Source organism: Scardinius erythrophthalmus (genome assembly GCF_964197995.2).
Source record: "Scardinius erythrophthalmus genome assembly, chromosome: 16".
NCBI classification, from domain to species: Eukaryota; Metazoa; Chordata; class Actinopteri; order Cypriniformes; family Leuciscidae; genus Scardinius; species Scardinius erythrophthalmus.
Genome location: NC_138236.1, coordinates 24129937 through 24147046, shown reverse-complemented (window position 1 = coordinate 24147046; position 17110 = coordinate 24129937). Strand labels below are relative to the sequence as shown.

The 17110-nt window shown below is 38.2% G+C and overlaps 1 protein-coding gene across 2 annotated transcripts in view; it reads left to right on the top strand.

Moving 5' to 3' along the window:
• Window positions 1–7910: 7910 nt before the first annotated feature.
• The window catches only part of fhod3b (formin homology 2 domain containing 3b), a 185197-nt gene continuing 175997 nt past the window's right edge, over window positions 7911–17110 (top strand). The window contains exon 1 of one of the 2 annotated variants that reach the window (XM_081389773.1): window positions 7911–8385. In XM_081389773.1, coding sequence (XP_081245899.1) covers window positions 8221–8385 — 165 coding nt within the window. In that variant the 5' untranslated portion in view covers window positions 7911–8220. The remainder of the gene's footprint in view (window positions 8386–17110) is intronic. The other variant, XM_081389772.1, reaches the window with a different exon arrangement.

The window sequence follows — 17110 nt, the reverse complement described above, 5'->3', positions numbered from 1 at the left end:
ATTTTTAGGGACTTTTGTCAAATAATTGCTAAGTACTGTATGTAGCAAACTCGAACATGAAGAAACAGGAGTATTTTAATATACGTCTCAGGAACACAGAAAACAATCTACATAGCATTAACGAGGCAAGACAAACTGAACAGAAACAGAGAGAACTTCAATACTAGTGATAATGGGTTAACACAGCTGAATTAAATGACCAATCAATTAATAACCATGATAGTAAACTAAGGGAAACGGTGCAAACTGAAAACAAAGTCCAAACGGTGTGTGTGTGACAGTACACCCCCTCCCGGAAGGCGCTACCCCTGCGCCAGCAGATGGATGAATACGGGGACCTGGGACAGGGCTCAACAGAATAGTCCAGGGTGGAGTAGGTGAAGGAGTGATCCAGGGAATGGCCTTGAACAGAGGGAGATGGTGACTGATCCAGGCCACAGCTGAGATTGCACCCCATGTCGGTGTCGCAGGAGGGAGGAGCCATAGAGACTCCACCATGGGGATGACCCGAGGCGACGATGACCTGGAGGGAAGAGCCCACCGCGTAGCCAGAGAGCCGATGATGCGGGGGGTCACCGATGGCCTTGGCGACCACTGCAGAGCCACAGCTCCCTCCCCGTTCTGTGATTGGTTCCCTTTTTCAGGGGAAAATTTGGTCCATGGTGTCCAGACTGCCTAGCAGCGTGAATTAAATCGCGCTGCGAGCAAGGCAGTATGGGGAAACCCAGGCTAGAACACAGCTGAAATGATGACAAACCAATTAATAACTATGACAATAAACTAAGGGAAACGGTGCAAACTGAAAACAAAGTCCAAACATTGTGTGTGTGTGTGAGAAATACATTATTCGAGTATTAATTAAGCTTAAGCATTATAAAAAAAAGCTAATAATTAATTATCTGCTGTAGATAGAGCTGTAGGTTACTAATTTATATATAAAGTGATAAGAAACCAGCTTTGAAAAGATATATATATATATACACACACACACACACACACACACCCACACACACACACACACACACACACACACACACACACACACACACACACACACACACACACACACACACACACACACACATATATATATATATTCATAAAAAGTCTGGTCTTCCTGTGCTTTTACTGATCAGCTGCAGTTAACTACGATGTTTTAGAGTTGTTTTATTATTCTGTCAATAAAAGTTTTACAGTTTTTTTTTTCTTCAAATTGCTTACACACAATTTCTGAAACTATGGCTCCATTTCTTGAAACTCTACACACAAAACCACAAAATACACACACAACATGCAACACATCAGTCATCTCTTGCAAAAGCAAACACTTCATCAAAACTATTTTAACTTGTCCAAAAATTGTGTTTTTGCATAGTAACTCTACACACAAACATCAAATGATCAGCCACATTCACACCAGACTGCACACGGATGTGAAAATGTGAAACACTACTATCTTGTGTCTTTTGCTTGTTCAGTGTGCAGTGGAGGGGACAGGAGTTTGTCACACGTACTGTACATGTGTGTGCACAAATACACTATATATACAGTATATTTGCACAACTGATGAATTTTACACAGTAATGGAACTGAAATTAATCAATATCGAACTGTGACTACCATCATTGTCAGCTTTGAGACAGAGAGGTTTGACGTTGAAGAGTGCAAGACCAAACTACACAATGAACCGAAGGGCAGACAAGATCTGCCAGCTGCGGCAAAAGCTTAGAGCTTTGTCAAGGCAGCAACTGAGGAGGAGAAACCACCAGAGCTCTGCCACAGCATTAGGAAGGAACCCGTGACCCTGCGTAGAGCAGAGTGGCACGGAAGGCGGTGGAGAGAGAGAGCAAGGAAGAGAGTTGCGTTTATGGCCAATCCCTTCGAGTTCACAAAACAGCTTTTGGGGCAGAAGCGAAGTGGACGTCTGACTTGACTTGGGAAGTAGACCAGTAGCTGCACAACACCCTGAGTTAGGGCCCCTTGGACGTACCGTCTCCCATGGTGGACTTCAACATCAGAGAGCACACATTGAGGGAAGTACAGGAGGTGGTTTCAGCAGCCAGAGTCAGCTCCGCTCCAGGACCCAGTGGTGTACCCTACAAGGTGTATAAGCGTTGCCCTGAGCTCCTCAAGATCCTTGTGATTAGTATGGCGTAGGGGCACAGTAGCAGACCAGTGGAAGCACGCAGATGGGGTCTGGATACCGAAGGAGGAAAACTCAACCAAACTGGAGTGGTTGAGATCCATCTCGCTTCTCAGTGTGGAGGGGAAGATCTTCTTCAATGTCCTAGCCCGACGTATGACAGACTTCCTCCTCAAGAATGGTTACATAGACACCTCTGTGCAAAAAGGTGGCATTCCAGGATTGCCGGGTTGCCTAGAACACACTGGGGTTGTCACGCAGCTGACCAGAGAGGCTTGTGAAGGAAAGGGAGACCTAGTGGTACTTTGGCTTGACCTAGCCAATGCATACAGCTCCATTCCCCACAAGCTCGTTGAGATAACCCTGGATCACCACCACATACAGTACCTAGTAAGGTAAAGAACCTCATCCTGAACTACTACAGGAACTTCAGGCTTAGAGTCACTTCAGGGAACTTAACATCATAAGTAGAAGTAGTAGTAGTAGTAATTTATTGATCCCAGTTGGGAAATTAAAGTGCATTAGCAGCAATACACGAAGACAGTAGGAGGCAGAATGGCACCTGCTTAAAAAGGGGATCATAAATGTGTGCACAATCTCTTTGGTGCTTCTCTTTGTTATTCTCTTTGCCCTTGCCATGAATATGGTGGTTAACGCAGCAGATGTTGAGTGCTGAGGCCCCCTGTCCAAGTCTGGCATTCGAAAGACCCCTTTTAGAGCCTTTATGTGATGACCTCAAGATCAGTGCCAGGAGACCGGTGGATACTCCAGGGCCTGGAAAAACTTATATCCTGGGCAAGGATGAGTTTCAAGCCTAACAAGTCCAGGTCCATGGTTCTGAAGAGTGGGAAAGTGGTTCTGCTTCCAGGTGGATGGTATTGTAATTCCATCCATCACTGAGAAGCCTGTCAGGAGCCTTGGCAAGGTCTTTGACTGTAGCCTCACGGACGCGACAGCCATCCAAGCCACCATCAGGGAGCTTGAATCTTGGCTCACCACAGTCGAAAAGTCTGGCCTACCAGGTCGATTTAAGGCCTGGATATACCAACATGGCATCTTACCTCGAGTCCTCTGGCCACTTCTGGTGTATGAGGTAACCTTGACAACAGTGGAAACCATGGAGAAGAAGATCAGTAGCTACCTTCGTAGGTGGCTGGGATTGCCACGTAGCTTGAGCAGCGCAGCACTCCATGGAAAGAGGAACAAGCTTCAGCTCCCGTTTAGCAGCCTTGACGAACAGTTTAAGGTCTCTTGCACCAGAGAGGCACTACTCTATCGGGACACCAAGATAGTGACATCAGTGGGATGTGGGATGGTGGCATCAGCAAGCATCACAGTGCGAACAGGTAGGTAGTGGAAAGCACAGGAAGGCCTAGAGATAGCAGAGTCCCGGCTGAGACATAGGGCTTTGATTGGCACTGTGGCAACGGGCCGGGTAGGGTTAGGAGCCAACCCAAAACCTCGCTATGACAAGGCCCAGGGTAGGGACCAACACCAGCTAGTCCTGGAGGAGGTGCGGGCAGGTGCTGAAGAGGAAAGGACCTGCGGGATGGTGGGCATGCGGCAGCAGGGAGCATGGACGAGGTGGGAGGGTGCACTGAAAAAGAAGATCTCTTGGACAAGCGGATCCACAGCAGATCAAGTTCTTGGTCCGAGCAGTCTGTGATGTCCTTCCTAGCCTGGCAGATCTCCACATCTGGGGTAGGAATGACTCATCAACAGGTCCTCTGTGCATTGGGAGGGGTTCTCTAGAACATATCTTAAGCAGCTGCCAAACAGCCCTGGGCCCGGCATTATCAGGTGCTTAAGGCTATTGCAGAGTCCATCATCAAAGCTATGGCCAACAATAAGCACAGCTGCCACCGGCGAAACATCATCTTTGTCAAGGCCGGTGAGCAGCTACATTCACAGCCCAAGCCGGCAGCTGGTTTGTTCACCTCTGCTTCCGATTGGGAGCTTCAAGTCGATCTTGTGAGGCAGCTCAAGCTCCCATGCAGTCCACATCGTGGCAACTGCATTGAGGCCAGACGTTGTGCTAACATCAGCCTCTTCGAAGCAGGTACTCTCCCAAGAGCTCACGGTCCTTGGGAGGATCGCATCAAAGAGGCGAATGAATGGAAGCAGTACAAGTATCAGGAGCTGATACCCAGCGCATCCTAGGATGTATTTTTAATAACATTATATATACAGTATATGTATACACTGAATATGCATACAAGCCAAGTCAGAACTTCAACTTTAACAAAGCGCTGTGTGTGTGTGTGTGTGTGTGCATTAGTATGTATGTTTATGTATAAATATACAGTATATAGCCTATATATATATATATATATATATATATATATATATATATATATACACACACACACACACACACACACACACACACACACACACACACACACACACACATACATCCAGTATATGTAAATATATATATATACACATAAATATATATATATATATATATACACACACACATATATATATATATATATATACACACACACACACATATATATATATATATATATATATATATATATATATACATATATATATATATATATATATATATATATATATATATATATATACATACATACATACATAAACACACACACACACACACACACACACACACACACACACACACACACACACACACACACACATATATATATATACAAATATGTAAATATATACATATATATTTAAACTATAAACAGAAATTCAAGGTGGTACAAATAATTTCTGTCTTTTTCAAAACAATTTGATTTCTAAGTGGTCAATTTTGTGTTTTCACACATGATCATGGGGTGTAGTAGGTCATCACATCAGTCAATGAATGTGGCGTTTAAATGACAGTGTTTCCCAAATGAAACAAAAGAACTGTTAGTTTTAAATGATGTGTGTAATGTAGAGAACTGTGTTTAGAGTTTAGCAAAAAGTTTGTTTTACAATAGCAAACTGAGTGTAAAGCGTATAATGTGCTTGTAGTTTTGCAGACTTGTTCTGAAGATTCGGTACATGAGTGAAAGGCTTCACTGAGTCTCAAGTTCCATTTTTCTCTTGGTTTACACTGACACCTAGCGTTAGTTGTTGCATAAATGCATCACAATAACCACTGGAAACTGGCGAGCGCAGGTCATAGCCGCAGGTAGTCAATCAGTCAATGTTGTTCAGGCCACATGTGTGAAACGTCACTCCTCCCAAAAACGTCAGCATACGGAAGTTTAGTAGCCCCGCCACACATCACCTGACGAGCAAGAAGCAAGAATGGAGCAAACAACCGGGATGCTCAAAGAATAATTAACATGTAGGCCTATACGAAGAAAAGAGCTTTGGACAGAACATTTCGGTGCGTGATATTAGCATCGTCATGGAAGTGGTGGAATCTGTTACATTTGCGTATAGGATGAGAATAATAGATTGGATTTATATCAATTTTTCCACCCAGAGACAGCTCTATGTGTGATGGAATGTGCTTACACAATCAGATAGCAATTCAATCTATCAAGAGGAATGAAGTGTTGAAAACGTTGCTTCCTTGTCGGACGCTGAAACAGATGCCATTTACTAAGCAAACATAGTTTAGGCTTAGGCTTCTATGAGTGCTTATACTTATGACTAATTAGGGTGACATGTTGTAAGACAACATTTCAGTTAAAAACACAATTCACCACAATTAGTTTTTCTTTTCTTCTTTTTTTAATGCTGCAGTTCCTTGAGAAATCCTTGGCAAAGATGTGGTTCTTTTCTGAAATGTGCACTAGTAGTAGGCTATATTTAAAAGTATAGGCTATACACTACCATTCAAAAGTTTGGGGTCAGTAAGATTTTTTAGTGTTTTTAAAAGAAGTATCTTCTGCTCACCAAGGCTGCATTTATTTGATAAAAAACAATAAAAAAACAGTAATATTGTGAAATATTATGATAATTTAAAATGACTGCTTTTTTAAATATATTTTAAATTTATTCATTTGATGCAAAGCTGAATTTTCAGCATCATTACTCCAGTCTTCAGTCACATGATCCTTCAGAAATCATTCTAATATGATGATTTGATGCTCAAGAAACATTCATTATTATTATCAATGTTGAAAACAGTTGTGTACAATTTATTTTCAAAATTCTTTGATGAATAGAAAGTAGAACAGCATTTATTTAAAATAGAATATTTTCTAACATTATAAATATCTTTACTGTAACTTTTGATCAGTTTAACTCAACCTTGATGAATAAAAGTATTGATCCCCCAAAAATAAAAATAAAATTCTTACTGACCCCAAACTTTTGAACGGTAGTGTTTAAAAGCTTTAGATTTCAGATAAATGCTGTTCTTTTGAACTTTCTATTCATAGCATCATGAAATAAAAATGTAAATAACTGTTTTCAACATTGATAATCATAAATGTTTCTTGAGCATCAAATCATCATATTAAAATGATTTCTGAAGGATCATGTGACACTGAAGACTGGTGTAATGATGCTGAAAATTCAGCTTTGCATCACAGGAATAAATTACAGTTTAAAATATTTATATAAAAAACAGTCATTTTAAATTGGAATAATATTTCACAATATTACTGTTTTTGTTTGTATTTTTAATCAAATAAATGCAGCCTTGGTGAGCAGAAGATACTTCTTTTAAAAACATTAAAAATCTTACTGACCCCAAACTTTTGAACGATAGTATGTGTGTATATATATATATATATATATATATATATATATATATATATATATATATATATATATATATATATACATACACACACACAAACAACGTAGCCTAGTTGAAATGTCTTTTTTATTTTATTATAGGCCTATTAATGAAATAAATACAACTTCACTATCAATCAACTATCAAGGGATAGTTCACCCAAAAGTGAAGAATGTCGGTAACCAAACAGCTGATGGGCCACATTAACTTCATGGGGGAAAAAAATACTATGGTAGTCAATGGTGCCCATCAACTGTTTGAAATTCATACAGATTCACACAACTTGAGGGTAAGTAAAATTACAGAATTTCATTTTTGGGAAAACTATGTTTTTAAGTGTAGGTTACTTAAGTGTAGGTTTACTTTCACTTAAAAATTGTGTAAAATTAATATGGTATATATTTCATATATCCTTTACCAAATGCTGGGCAGTACATTCGACCGTAGGCTACAGTTTAACCATATTTCAAAAAGACAATATAAATAATTTTGAAATATTAGTCTACGTTTCATTTTATTGTAAATAACATGCAAATAATTGTTTTAAAAAATGACATTCTGTTCACACTTAAGTATATTATTTGTGTTATAAGTAATCTTTTTAAATAGTATGCTAAGTACTGCGTTTTCACAAGAGAATAAACAATAAATGGACAATTTTAAAGATAATTTTGCATGAAGTCGCCGTGTTGTGATATAAACTCCACCTCTAGGTGTCGCCAAAACTCCGGCTCTTTCACTCTTCTCTTCACTGTTGTGACGTTTCATTTTATTGTAAATAACATGCAAATAATTGTTTTAAAAAATGACATTCTGTTCACACTTAAGTATATTATTTGTGTTAAAAGTAATCTTTTTAAAAAGTATGCTAAGTACTGCGTTTTCACAAGAGAATAAACAATAAATGGACGATTTTAAAGATAATTTTGCATGAAGTCGCCGTGTTGTGATATAAACTCCACCTCTAGGTGTCGCCAAAACTCCGGTTCTTTCACTCTTCTCTTCACTGTTGTGACTGGAGGGAGTCCCCCAGCCAGTCCCGCTCACGTACTGCATCGCTGTAGACATCAGACAGGCTGTAGATGTCCCGTCCCGTCCCGTCTGCAGCAGTCTGCCTCAGCACCTTGCCTGCCCGACATGCCCTTGGATATTACCAGCCCTTCTCTTGCTATAAACTACTGTAGAAATATAGAAACCACTAAACACTAACAGGACATCGGAGTAGGACGGAGTGTACCTGGATTCTTGACACTTTTACACTGCGACTGATCTAAAGGATTTTTAGTCGGTAGCCTATATACTTTTCTGTTGTTGTACCGACTTTTCCCAAATCGACGTGTATGGATGTATCATGGCTACGTTTGCATGCAGGGTGCAGTTCTTAGATGATACTGATCCATTTAATAGCACAAATTTTCCGGAGCCGACCAGACCCCCACATTTCACATTCAGAGAGGATATTCCGCTCATCAATCAGATCGCTGGAGTTCACAGACTTCTGAAAGCACCACACAAGGTATGACACCCCTAAAGCAAACATCGTTTTATTCATTCTATTTACTTGACTTTTTATTAGAGGTGTTTATACCTATTTTTGATGCAGTGCACTAATGTTATTGCAGTAATTCTGCAGGGCATCATGCAGTTATATGGCAAGCCTTTATAACATTGATTCCCCAAAACTTAGAACTAGCAGCTTCTATATTCATACTACTAGTTCTTTCTTTAATTAATAGAAAATACTTTAATAGTGACTATTAAGTTAATTGTTCATTAGATAGCCTACTAGTACTTATTCATTCGTTACTTGCAACTATATATTAGTATCTATTTATTAGACAATACATATACCAATTAGTATTGTAGTAAACTGGTAGGCTATATTGCAATTATTAAGTGACTATTCTGTGTATTGATTTGTAAACAACAATTGTAACTAGTTAGATAAGAAATGTTGCTAGTAGCAATTTAAGTAGATACAAGTGTCTAATAAACAGATTTAGTCAAGTATATGCAACAAGTATGCTACTTGGACTGCACACTAGCAACAGTAATACAATGCTAGTACTTTGTGAATAGTTACTAGTAAACTGGTATTTGAAGTCTGAATTGAATAGGTGATATTTAAACCACAGGTTAAAATAGCAAATTGTTATCAAAACTAAAGGACAGTTACTTGTCACTACTGTAATAGTGACTAAAGGTACATGTTCTAATGACTAATTTAATCAGATAGCCTACTAGTCACTGTTGGGTTAACTAGTACACTGTAAAATTTTTAAACCTGCAATTGTTACTTTAAAGAGCTATTTTTTGTTGGTATAAATTGATGTATTTTTGTTGATTCGTTGATGCTAAATAATATCAAATTTTGACTTGAATAAATATTAATTTAGTTAATTTATGTTTCCATTTTTTTTCAGTGTAATTAAAAATATGTAGTAGTAATATAAAATAGATACTAGTTAGAGTAAAAGATTTAATGTTAAAATGACTTGCCATATTATTTGTGCTGTGCCAAGGCACTGTTTGGGAGAAGTGATATGATGTCAGGATACTTCAGTGCGTCTTGGTCCGCACTGCACCAAGGTGGTGTCCTGTGCACCCAGGGGGTTGTTTGTTATTATCAATGCTTCTAAACGCATCTTTTCAGGCTGGAATAGTTAGTTATGCTGTAGATACATTCCATAACAAAACTATTATAGCTGGCTGCATTGTTTATTTGCAATATGAGTAATCAGTTTGCTAGTGTCATTATAGGAACGACAGGTAGCTGGTGTTGATATCGTGGACATTCACATTCCTTCTCTTCTCACAGCCTGTAATAAACCTCACCTCTAAATTACCCAGCTCTCCTTCATTACACGCATGACCCAAAACAATCAAGGTTCTTCTCCAACCGTATAAGATATAATTGTTGTCTTAAACTTGGTTCATTTCCACCACATAAACAGTGTTATCCCTTAAGCAGGTTTTAGGAGTGCTGTTATTGTGGTCTTAGAGGAATGCACAGCAGCTGAGGGCCATACTTGGGTGGACTGAATGCTTGATCATGCCATGTCCATATACTCTGGAATCTTCAGCTGTCATTGGCACTGTCAGTGATGACCGTTCAGATAAAAAGGGTCCTCCGAGGGGCCGAACCTTCCTGTTCGGTGTAGCTTGTCCTATTGTTGTTTGTATAGGAACATTACTGTTCTCTTGTGTACTCCGAGTTAGACTGTAGTCTCCTAAAAGGTGAATGTCAACTCTGTGTTGCCATTTGTTGGCTTGCGAACGTTCACCAGATACAAGTTAATGTGGCATCAGTGGAACTTTTAGAGCATCTCAGCTGCTTCATTATGAGTGGACCATTTCTGTGATTTTGAAGTACTAACCTTTCCAAAACAAACATGCCTGGAAGTATTTCTGCGACTCGCACTCAATCCCCATCATTAAGACGGTCCCTTAAGCCACTTGGTTAAATGGTGAAACATTTTCAACAGATGGATAAACAAGTCCAGATGCTCATTAGCTATTTGACGTTTGTTTTACAATTAGAATTTTGTTCTGCTTCATACTTTCTGATGACCCTAGTTACCTAATGTCTTCTTAGACATATTTCCTGTGAAACATGTCTTTAACACTGTAGTCCAAAAATGGGACAAAATTCATGAAGAATTATATTATTTGATTATTCTAAGCACTATTAAGGGATGAATACTCAACAGAATATCTTGTTATAGTATGTTAAAATCCAAATACACTCTTAAAAATAAAAGTTATTTATTATACTTTATGGTTCCATGAAGAATCTTTAACATCCATGGAACCTTTCCATTGCACAGAAAGTTCTTAGTAATAAAACGGTCCTTTAGATTATTGATATGTTCTTCACACTAAGAAAAGATGGTTGGTTATTTTAAGAACTGTTTACTGAATGCTTCTGGGGAACCCAAAATGGTTCTTTTAAGGCATCACTGTGAAACCCCCCCGGTGTTTTCCTAATGTCCCAGAGAGAAAGGTTCTTCCACATTTACCGAAATACCATTGTTCGGCACATTTTCACGGGCAAAATCAAGTAATTTCAATAGGAATACACACAATCCTTAACTTTGCGTGTGAGGGAAAGATTTCTCCAGGCAGAATTTGCAACAGGTTCCAGTTGGTCATGTGGAGACCTAACAGAAAGTTCCTTGATTTTGAAATTGACCTGTGCTTGATATTGTGCTTCACCACATTGGTGGTGGTTGAGGAGATTCCCCCTTCTACAGTATGTAAAGCGCTTTGAGCGCAGAGAAAACCACTATATAAATGTAATGTATTATTATTATTATTATTATTATTATATATCGCTACACTCTTAACTACTGGATTTTGCCCTCATGTGACCATGACTTCTTGTCTTGACCACATATGTGTGCAATTCAGACACTGACCATATTGTATTTTACAATGTCCATTATTAGGTCTCGCTCTCCAAATAAATAAATAATGTAATTATCAGTTTGAACATGATGTGTTCATGTCGATAAAGATTTAGCAATCATATTTTCATAATTTGTGTCAGAAGCACAGATCTAAACATGCATAATCATAATTGAAGTTCATACCTGTATTTTGAAACAAAACATGCCCAATCGTGTAAGATCCGGTTCACTTCTGAAGGCACCAGATCTGAAGGATTCTTTTTCCAGTAAACGGCATCCATTGGAACTTTGAATGTAAAAGTGAGCACCATTTGTCAGTGGTTTCAGGTGTTTGCCATATATTTCATATATGTAGGCTATGACATGGCTGTTGGGGATGCCAGTGGTCCACAATGCACTAATATAACAAGAATCTAAGACAGCAGCAGTATTGTAATCAAAATGCAAATTCTGGTCCAAATTTGCTCACAAAGTTTTTCCAAAGTAAGATCAATGCAGTTATGATTCATATACATGTATATCTGTGTGTTTCCTTATTATTTCTAAGTTGCTTCTATCCAGCAAGGGATGAATCCTAAAGGGATTTCTCTGGTGCATCAGAAGGTCCCAGGCCAGCAAATATTTCAACTTCCCTCCACTTAGGTTTGCTGCGATAGTCTGTGTTACCGGTTTTACACTGTGTTCAGCCGCACACCGATTACATCACTTGCTCACCGCAGCATTTAGTAATTTATCACGTGACAAAAGTGAGGCCAGCTGACTGACAAGACGATGGCGGAATATTTGGTTTCAAAGCGAAATGTAAAAGTGCCTATTTGGCAATATTTTGGATTTAAACCCAATGCTAATAGGGAACCTCCACATCCCTACCCTCCACACAATTTTCAGTTTAAAAGTGTTGCCGGCTTAGCAACATGAGATATGATTTAAACTCTTATTGAAGAAACAGTTTGTCTTCCCAGATTCACTACAATTAAGCAGTCAGTATAAGGAACCACAGAGATCAAATAAAGCATCAGTGAAGTAGAGCCAGTGAGACAGAGAGAGAGAGAGAGAGAGAGAGAGAGAGAGAGAGAGAGAGAGAGAGGGAGAGAGAGGGGGAGGAAAGGAGATGTGATGTGCTGGCCTGCTATTTAACATCAGCCCGCAAATGAGCCAGTTGGATTCGTTCAGTTGAACACAGTCCATCTTTGTCTTGATTGTTATTTTCATTTACAGCAAAGAGTAACAGAGTGACATGTTTTGTTACGTGTCCAGGTTGTCATACAAGGCTGTCGTAACGTATGTTGTTAATCAAAATGTGCATTGGTTGAGTGTTTTAGTTATCAAACAATTCCATGAAGAATTTAGAACTTGGTTATAAAATGCCTGGCAATATATTTGTCTTCATACTTGAATAAAATGTAGACTAATTCTAATATTTATATGTAAGATATACAGACATGTTTTTAGCAGCATTATAAATTGTTTATCCAGGATGAAGTGATAAACATGTACCATATGGTGTGACATTGTTGTTGATTTTGAATAGTTTGGTTTGTGATTCCTTCTGAGCTTAATGGATAGAATGTATTTTCAGATGTTTAGTTATCTTGTTTCCAGATTGATTAGTCCTTTTAGGACTTACTCCATTTGTACTCCAACTGATAAAGTAATATAGAGCACATTCTTGCACTTATTGCGAACAATTTATCACTGCACATTATTCCAAAAGGAACTTGCTTTGAATCTGAAACGACTTTGACTTTTTGCTGATGTCACTTAGGCTGGGCGGGCTATTGGATAATGTTAACCAACAGCTTAATATAGCTACTAAGGCATTATTTTGGTGTTTAAAGCCCACTTTTCATGATCAAATCAATTCTTGACTGATAAAAAAAAGTCTCACCAGTCATTTTTTTTCTCATTGAATATCCTATTTTACTCTGAAATACGAAAATTCTCTTTGCTTTTAAGATCAGGTACTTTTAATTGGCAGATTATTTAAATAGTAAATAGACATTTCTCACTTTCTGTTTTATCTCTCTCACATACACACGCACAGACATACACTTGCACACGCACATCTCTCACTATGCTTGGTGGATCCGCGCGGGTCTTCACTGAGTTCCTTATTTTCGGGAAGCCTTTTCTGTCTGCGCATGAATTTTGCCGAAATTACAGAGTCTGGTAATGAGAAGTTATGCTAAATGCTGTAAAATATAGGCTAGCCCTTCACATCTGCGGCTGAACTCTGGATTAGCCTTACACATTGTTATGCAGAGTTGAGGTTTTTGCAGGCCAGCGACTTTTCCTCTGTATTATTTCGGCAGAGTCTGCAAAAAAAAAAGCTCCACGTTTCTCGTTGGCTTCGCATGCCTCTGAAACACGAACGATTGCTGTTGTGGTCCACATACGTGTGACAAACCCTTCTTAACATGTTTGCTAATTTGCCGCTGCGTATTTAGAAGGCAGCCACAGACACTGTTATAATTTTAAAATGGAAACAAACACAAAAATACTTATTGCTAACACACATCAAGTGGCCGAAGCATGTCAACGAGTGATTCATTTAGCCGCTGCGCATTGTTATTTCATTTAATTATGCCTTTGATGTAGAAGCAGACTTTCTGGAACACGCAGACCGCTGTCGGTTTCACAGTTCACAGATTTAATAAAAGCAGCTTGGTTAATATGCTACATTGCAGTTAGGAGGATGTTGTTTTATATTTTATTCGCCATGACCTGAGGAGTTCAGTCAGGGTGACTGCAGCGACTGAAAAAGTCTGAATGAGAAAAGTTGATTCCCTTCCTACACTGGCTAAAACTGAGCTCGGAGATGAAATTGAGGATGAAATTCTGTGTGTGGATTTGGAAAGCGATGCTAGTTCCCAGTGAACTCTTATTTTTAGGACATCCCCAGATCTGTGCTCGCTTGCCAGTGCTGTATTCTGTGGTTGGAAGAGGAAGGCCAGGCCCGGCTTTCCGTCCTCATGACCACAGGGTCACAGGGTCAGTGGCTGGGTGGGGAACCGTCAGTTATACTGTTGTTAATCCAGGAGCTCTGCGCTCAGATTAGCTGCTCTCCCAGAACTGCAACCTTTGCTCCTGCTTTAATCCTTTGCACTACTGTTTAATCTGGAGCTTGTTTATTTAACCATACCTGTATATTTTGTATATTCACATATAATTCCATGTATTATCAGGGTGAGTTCAGTTAAATTGGGCCATTTTTGACAGTCACCTTAATGTCAAAAAATGACCCAGTTTTCCTGAATACATTCCAAGTGTGAATCACATGACGGAACCGTCGCTTGCTCAAATGGGGAAGCGTTATCTTTTTATTTATTTTTCCTTTATGGGTAACACTTTATAATAACTGCACGCTATTAATCATTAGCTAAGCATTAATAAACAGTTAATTAATCATTTATAAAGCATTAATAGACATTAATAAGCAGTTTATAAATACAGCTGTAAATGCTTTATTCTTGATTTAAAAGCATATCTATAATGTGTTTAATAATTGTATTTTCATACTTTATTAATGATCAATTTATCATTTCTAAATTAATTATTGCTTTTTTTTTACAAAACAGTTATTTAGGAGTTGTCAGTGGTTCATAAGATCACTTAGAAAGTTAATGATTAATAAACTATTTAAATGTACATTCATACATGTGTTGTCCAAGCCTTTAAATCTCCTTTTTAAATGCTTTACAAGGCATAAATAGTCCTCACTTTAGATGAGCTCACAAAAATAGTTAACTGACCACTACTAAATGCTTTATAACCACCTGAATTAACCATGAATTATAGTAGAAATACATGTTAATAAAGCATTTATAAACACACTAAGTAACTATTACTATGTCTGAATAATAAGATGTATGAATGTAGATTTAAATAGTTTATGTAAGGGTTAATGCCCGACGAGGTGTCCATTGTCAGGTATTAATGGACGACGGCGAGGCGTGAACCGTCCGACGCGCAGCGGAGGTCCATTAATACCTGACAATGGACACCTCGAAGGGCATTAACCCGCTTATACCATGGTCACTTGCCAAATAACAAATTTTTAAAACATTAGTTTATATTTTAATTAGTTTTACAATCGAAATCTAAAGTTTTTACAAACAATAACTTGGTTTCCCTGGTTATGCCTGACGGTTTATTTACTAGGTGTCCTCTATCACTTTTTAACGGACACCCTGCAGCCAATCAGAATCGAGTATTCACCCAGACCATGGTATAATAATCATTTACTTACACTTTCGTGATCTTTTGAACCACTGACAACTCCCAAATAACTGGTTTGTAAATAATGCAATACTTCATTTAGAAATAATAAATAATCATCAATAAAGTTTGAAAATACAATTATTAAACACTATTATACTAACATTATAGATATGCTTATAAATCATGAATAAATCATTTATAGCTGTATTTATAAACTGCTTATTTATGTCTATTAATGCTTTCTAAATGATGAATTAACCGTTTACTGATGCTTAACTAATGATTAATAGTGTGCAGTTATTATAAAGTGTTACCCTACTTTATCCACTTTAGATAAAGTACACATCACATGCATTAAAAATAAAAAAAGCTATGCAAAAATATTTTTTTATAGAAATGATGAGATCCAACTGAAATGTGAATGCAAATAATATCCATTTAACAATAGAAATATACGTTTATAAATATAAAATCAAATTAATAAAAGTTATACTTTTTTTTTTCGGCCACTCACACAATACTTTTGTTTTGAGATCTGTGGCTAGGATTTTAGCTTTAACTGTGAATTTCGGTTATAAAAAAAACACACTAAAAACTAAATATTAATAACTTCCATCTATTTTTTTTACTTGTGTTTTACTTGAATCGGTACATTATTTCTTATTGTCTTGTCATTAGACTGTGTGTTCCAGTCACAAGAGTTGTAAATGAGTGAAAATGAGTTTACAGATAGTCACCGCCCTATTAAGGGGCTGATGTCATTTTGAAGAAAGGCTGGCGAATCTCACACCATCACTGTGAGTCTTATGAAACACTTGGCGAAGGGCACAGAGAGAGTGAGATTATAGAACTGACATGATGACGAAGACCATTGAAGGGTGACTGTTTCCCAAGAAACACCAGCACATTACGGTTAAGGCTGGCCCTCACCTTCTTACTGTCTGTTGACAGTAATGCAAAGAACCTGGCAGTCAGCTCAGCGGCAGAGAGGAATGCTGTTAGCTTTAGTCTGATTGATCCACGGTACAGCTGACATGAAAAAGCATGGAACTCGAGCACGCTGGAGGCCGCATCCGTCTGATGGTTATCAGTGTCCCTGACTCGCTCCCGGCCGGGTGACTAATCTGAAGTACCTGCAATGGGTCTCTTGCAATGAAATATCTGGGTCAAACTGAGAAAGATGGAGCACATCTGGAGACCACGAAAAGGAGGAAAAAATGAACCAAAAATGTTTTTTTTCCGCCCGCTCAATTACCCTGCCAAGTTCTTAGGAAGCAATCTACTTTCTGCCTCTTGAAGATGTAAATACATTACAACTCTCAAGCCAAGACAAGGGAGTTCTGGCTTGAGAACGAAGTGCAACACTTTAGTTTAAGGGTCTAACCTAAGGGTCTTATAACAACATAATGGGCTATATATAATGTTTGCCTGATTTATATCCAGCGGTATCAGGCACTTTAATGTTTGCAATGTTTAAAAATAAAGAGTTTAGTCTTGGATCTAAATCGGAGTTATTTTAAGCTAACGGAGTCTGAAGTTATGAGATGATTCAGGATCAGTTCTTGTTACTTTAGGAAGAATAAAATGAGATTGTTTTCTCAGAAATGAAAA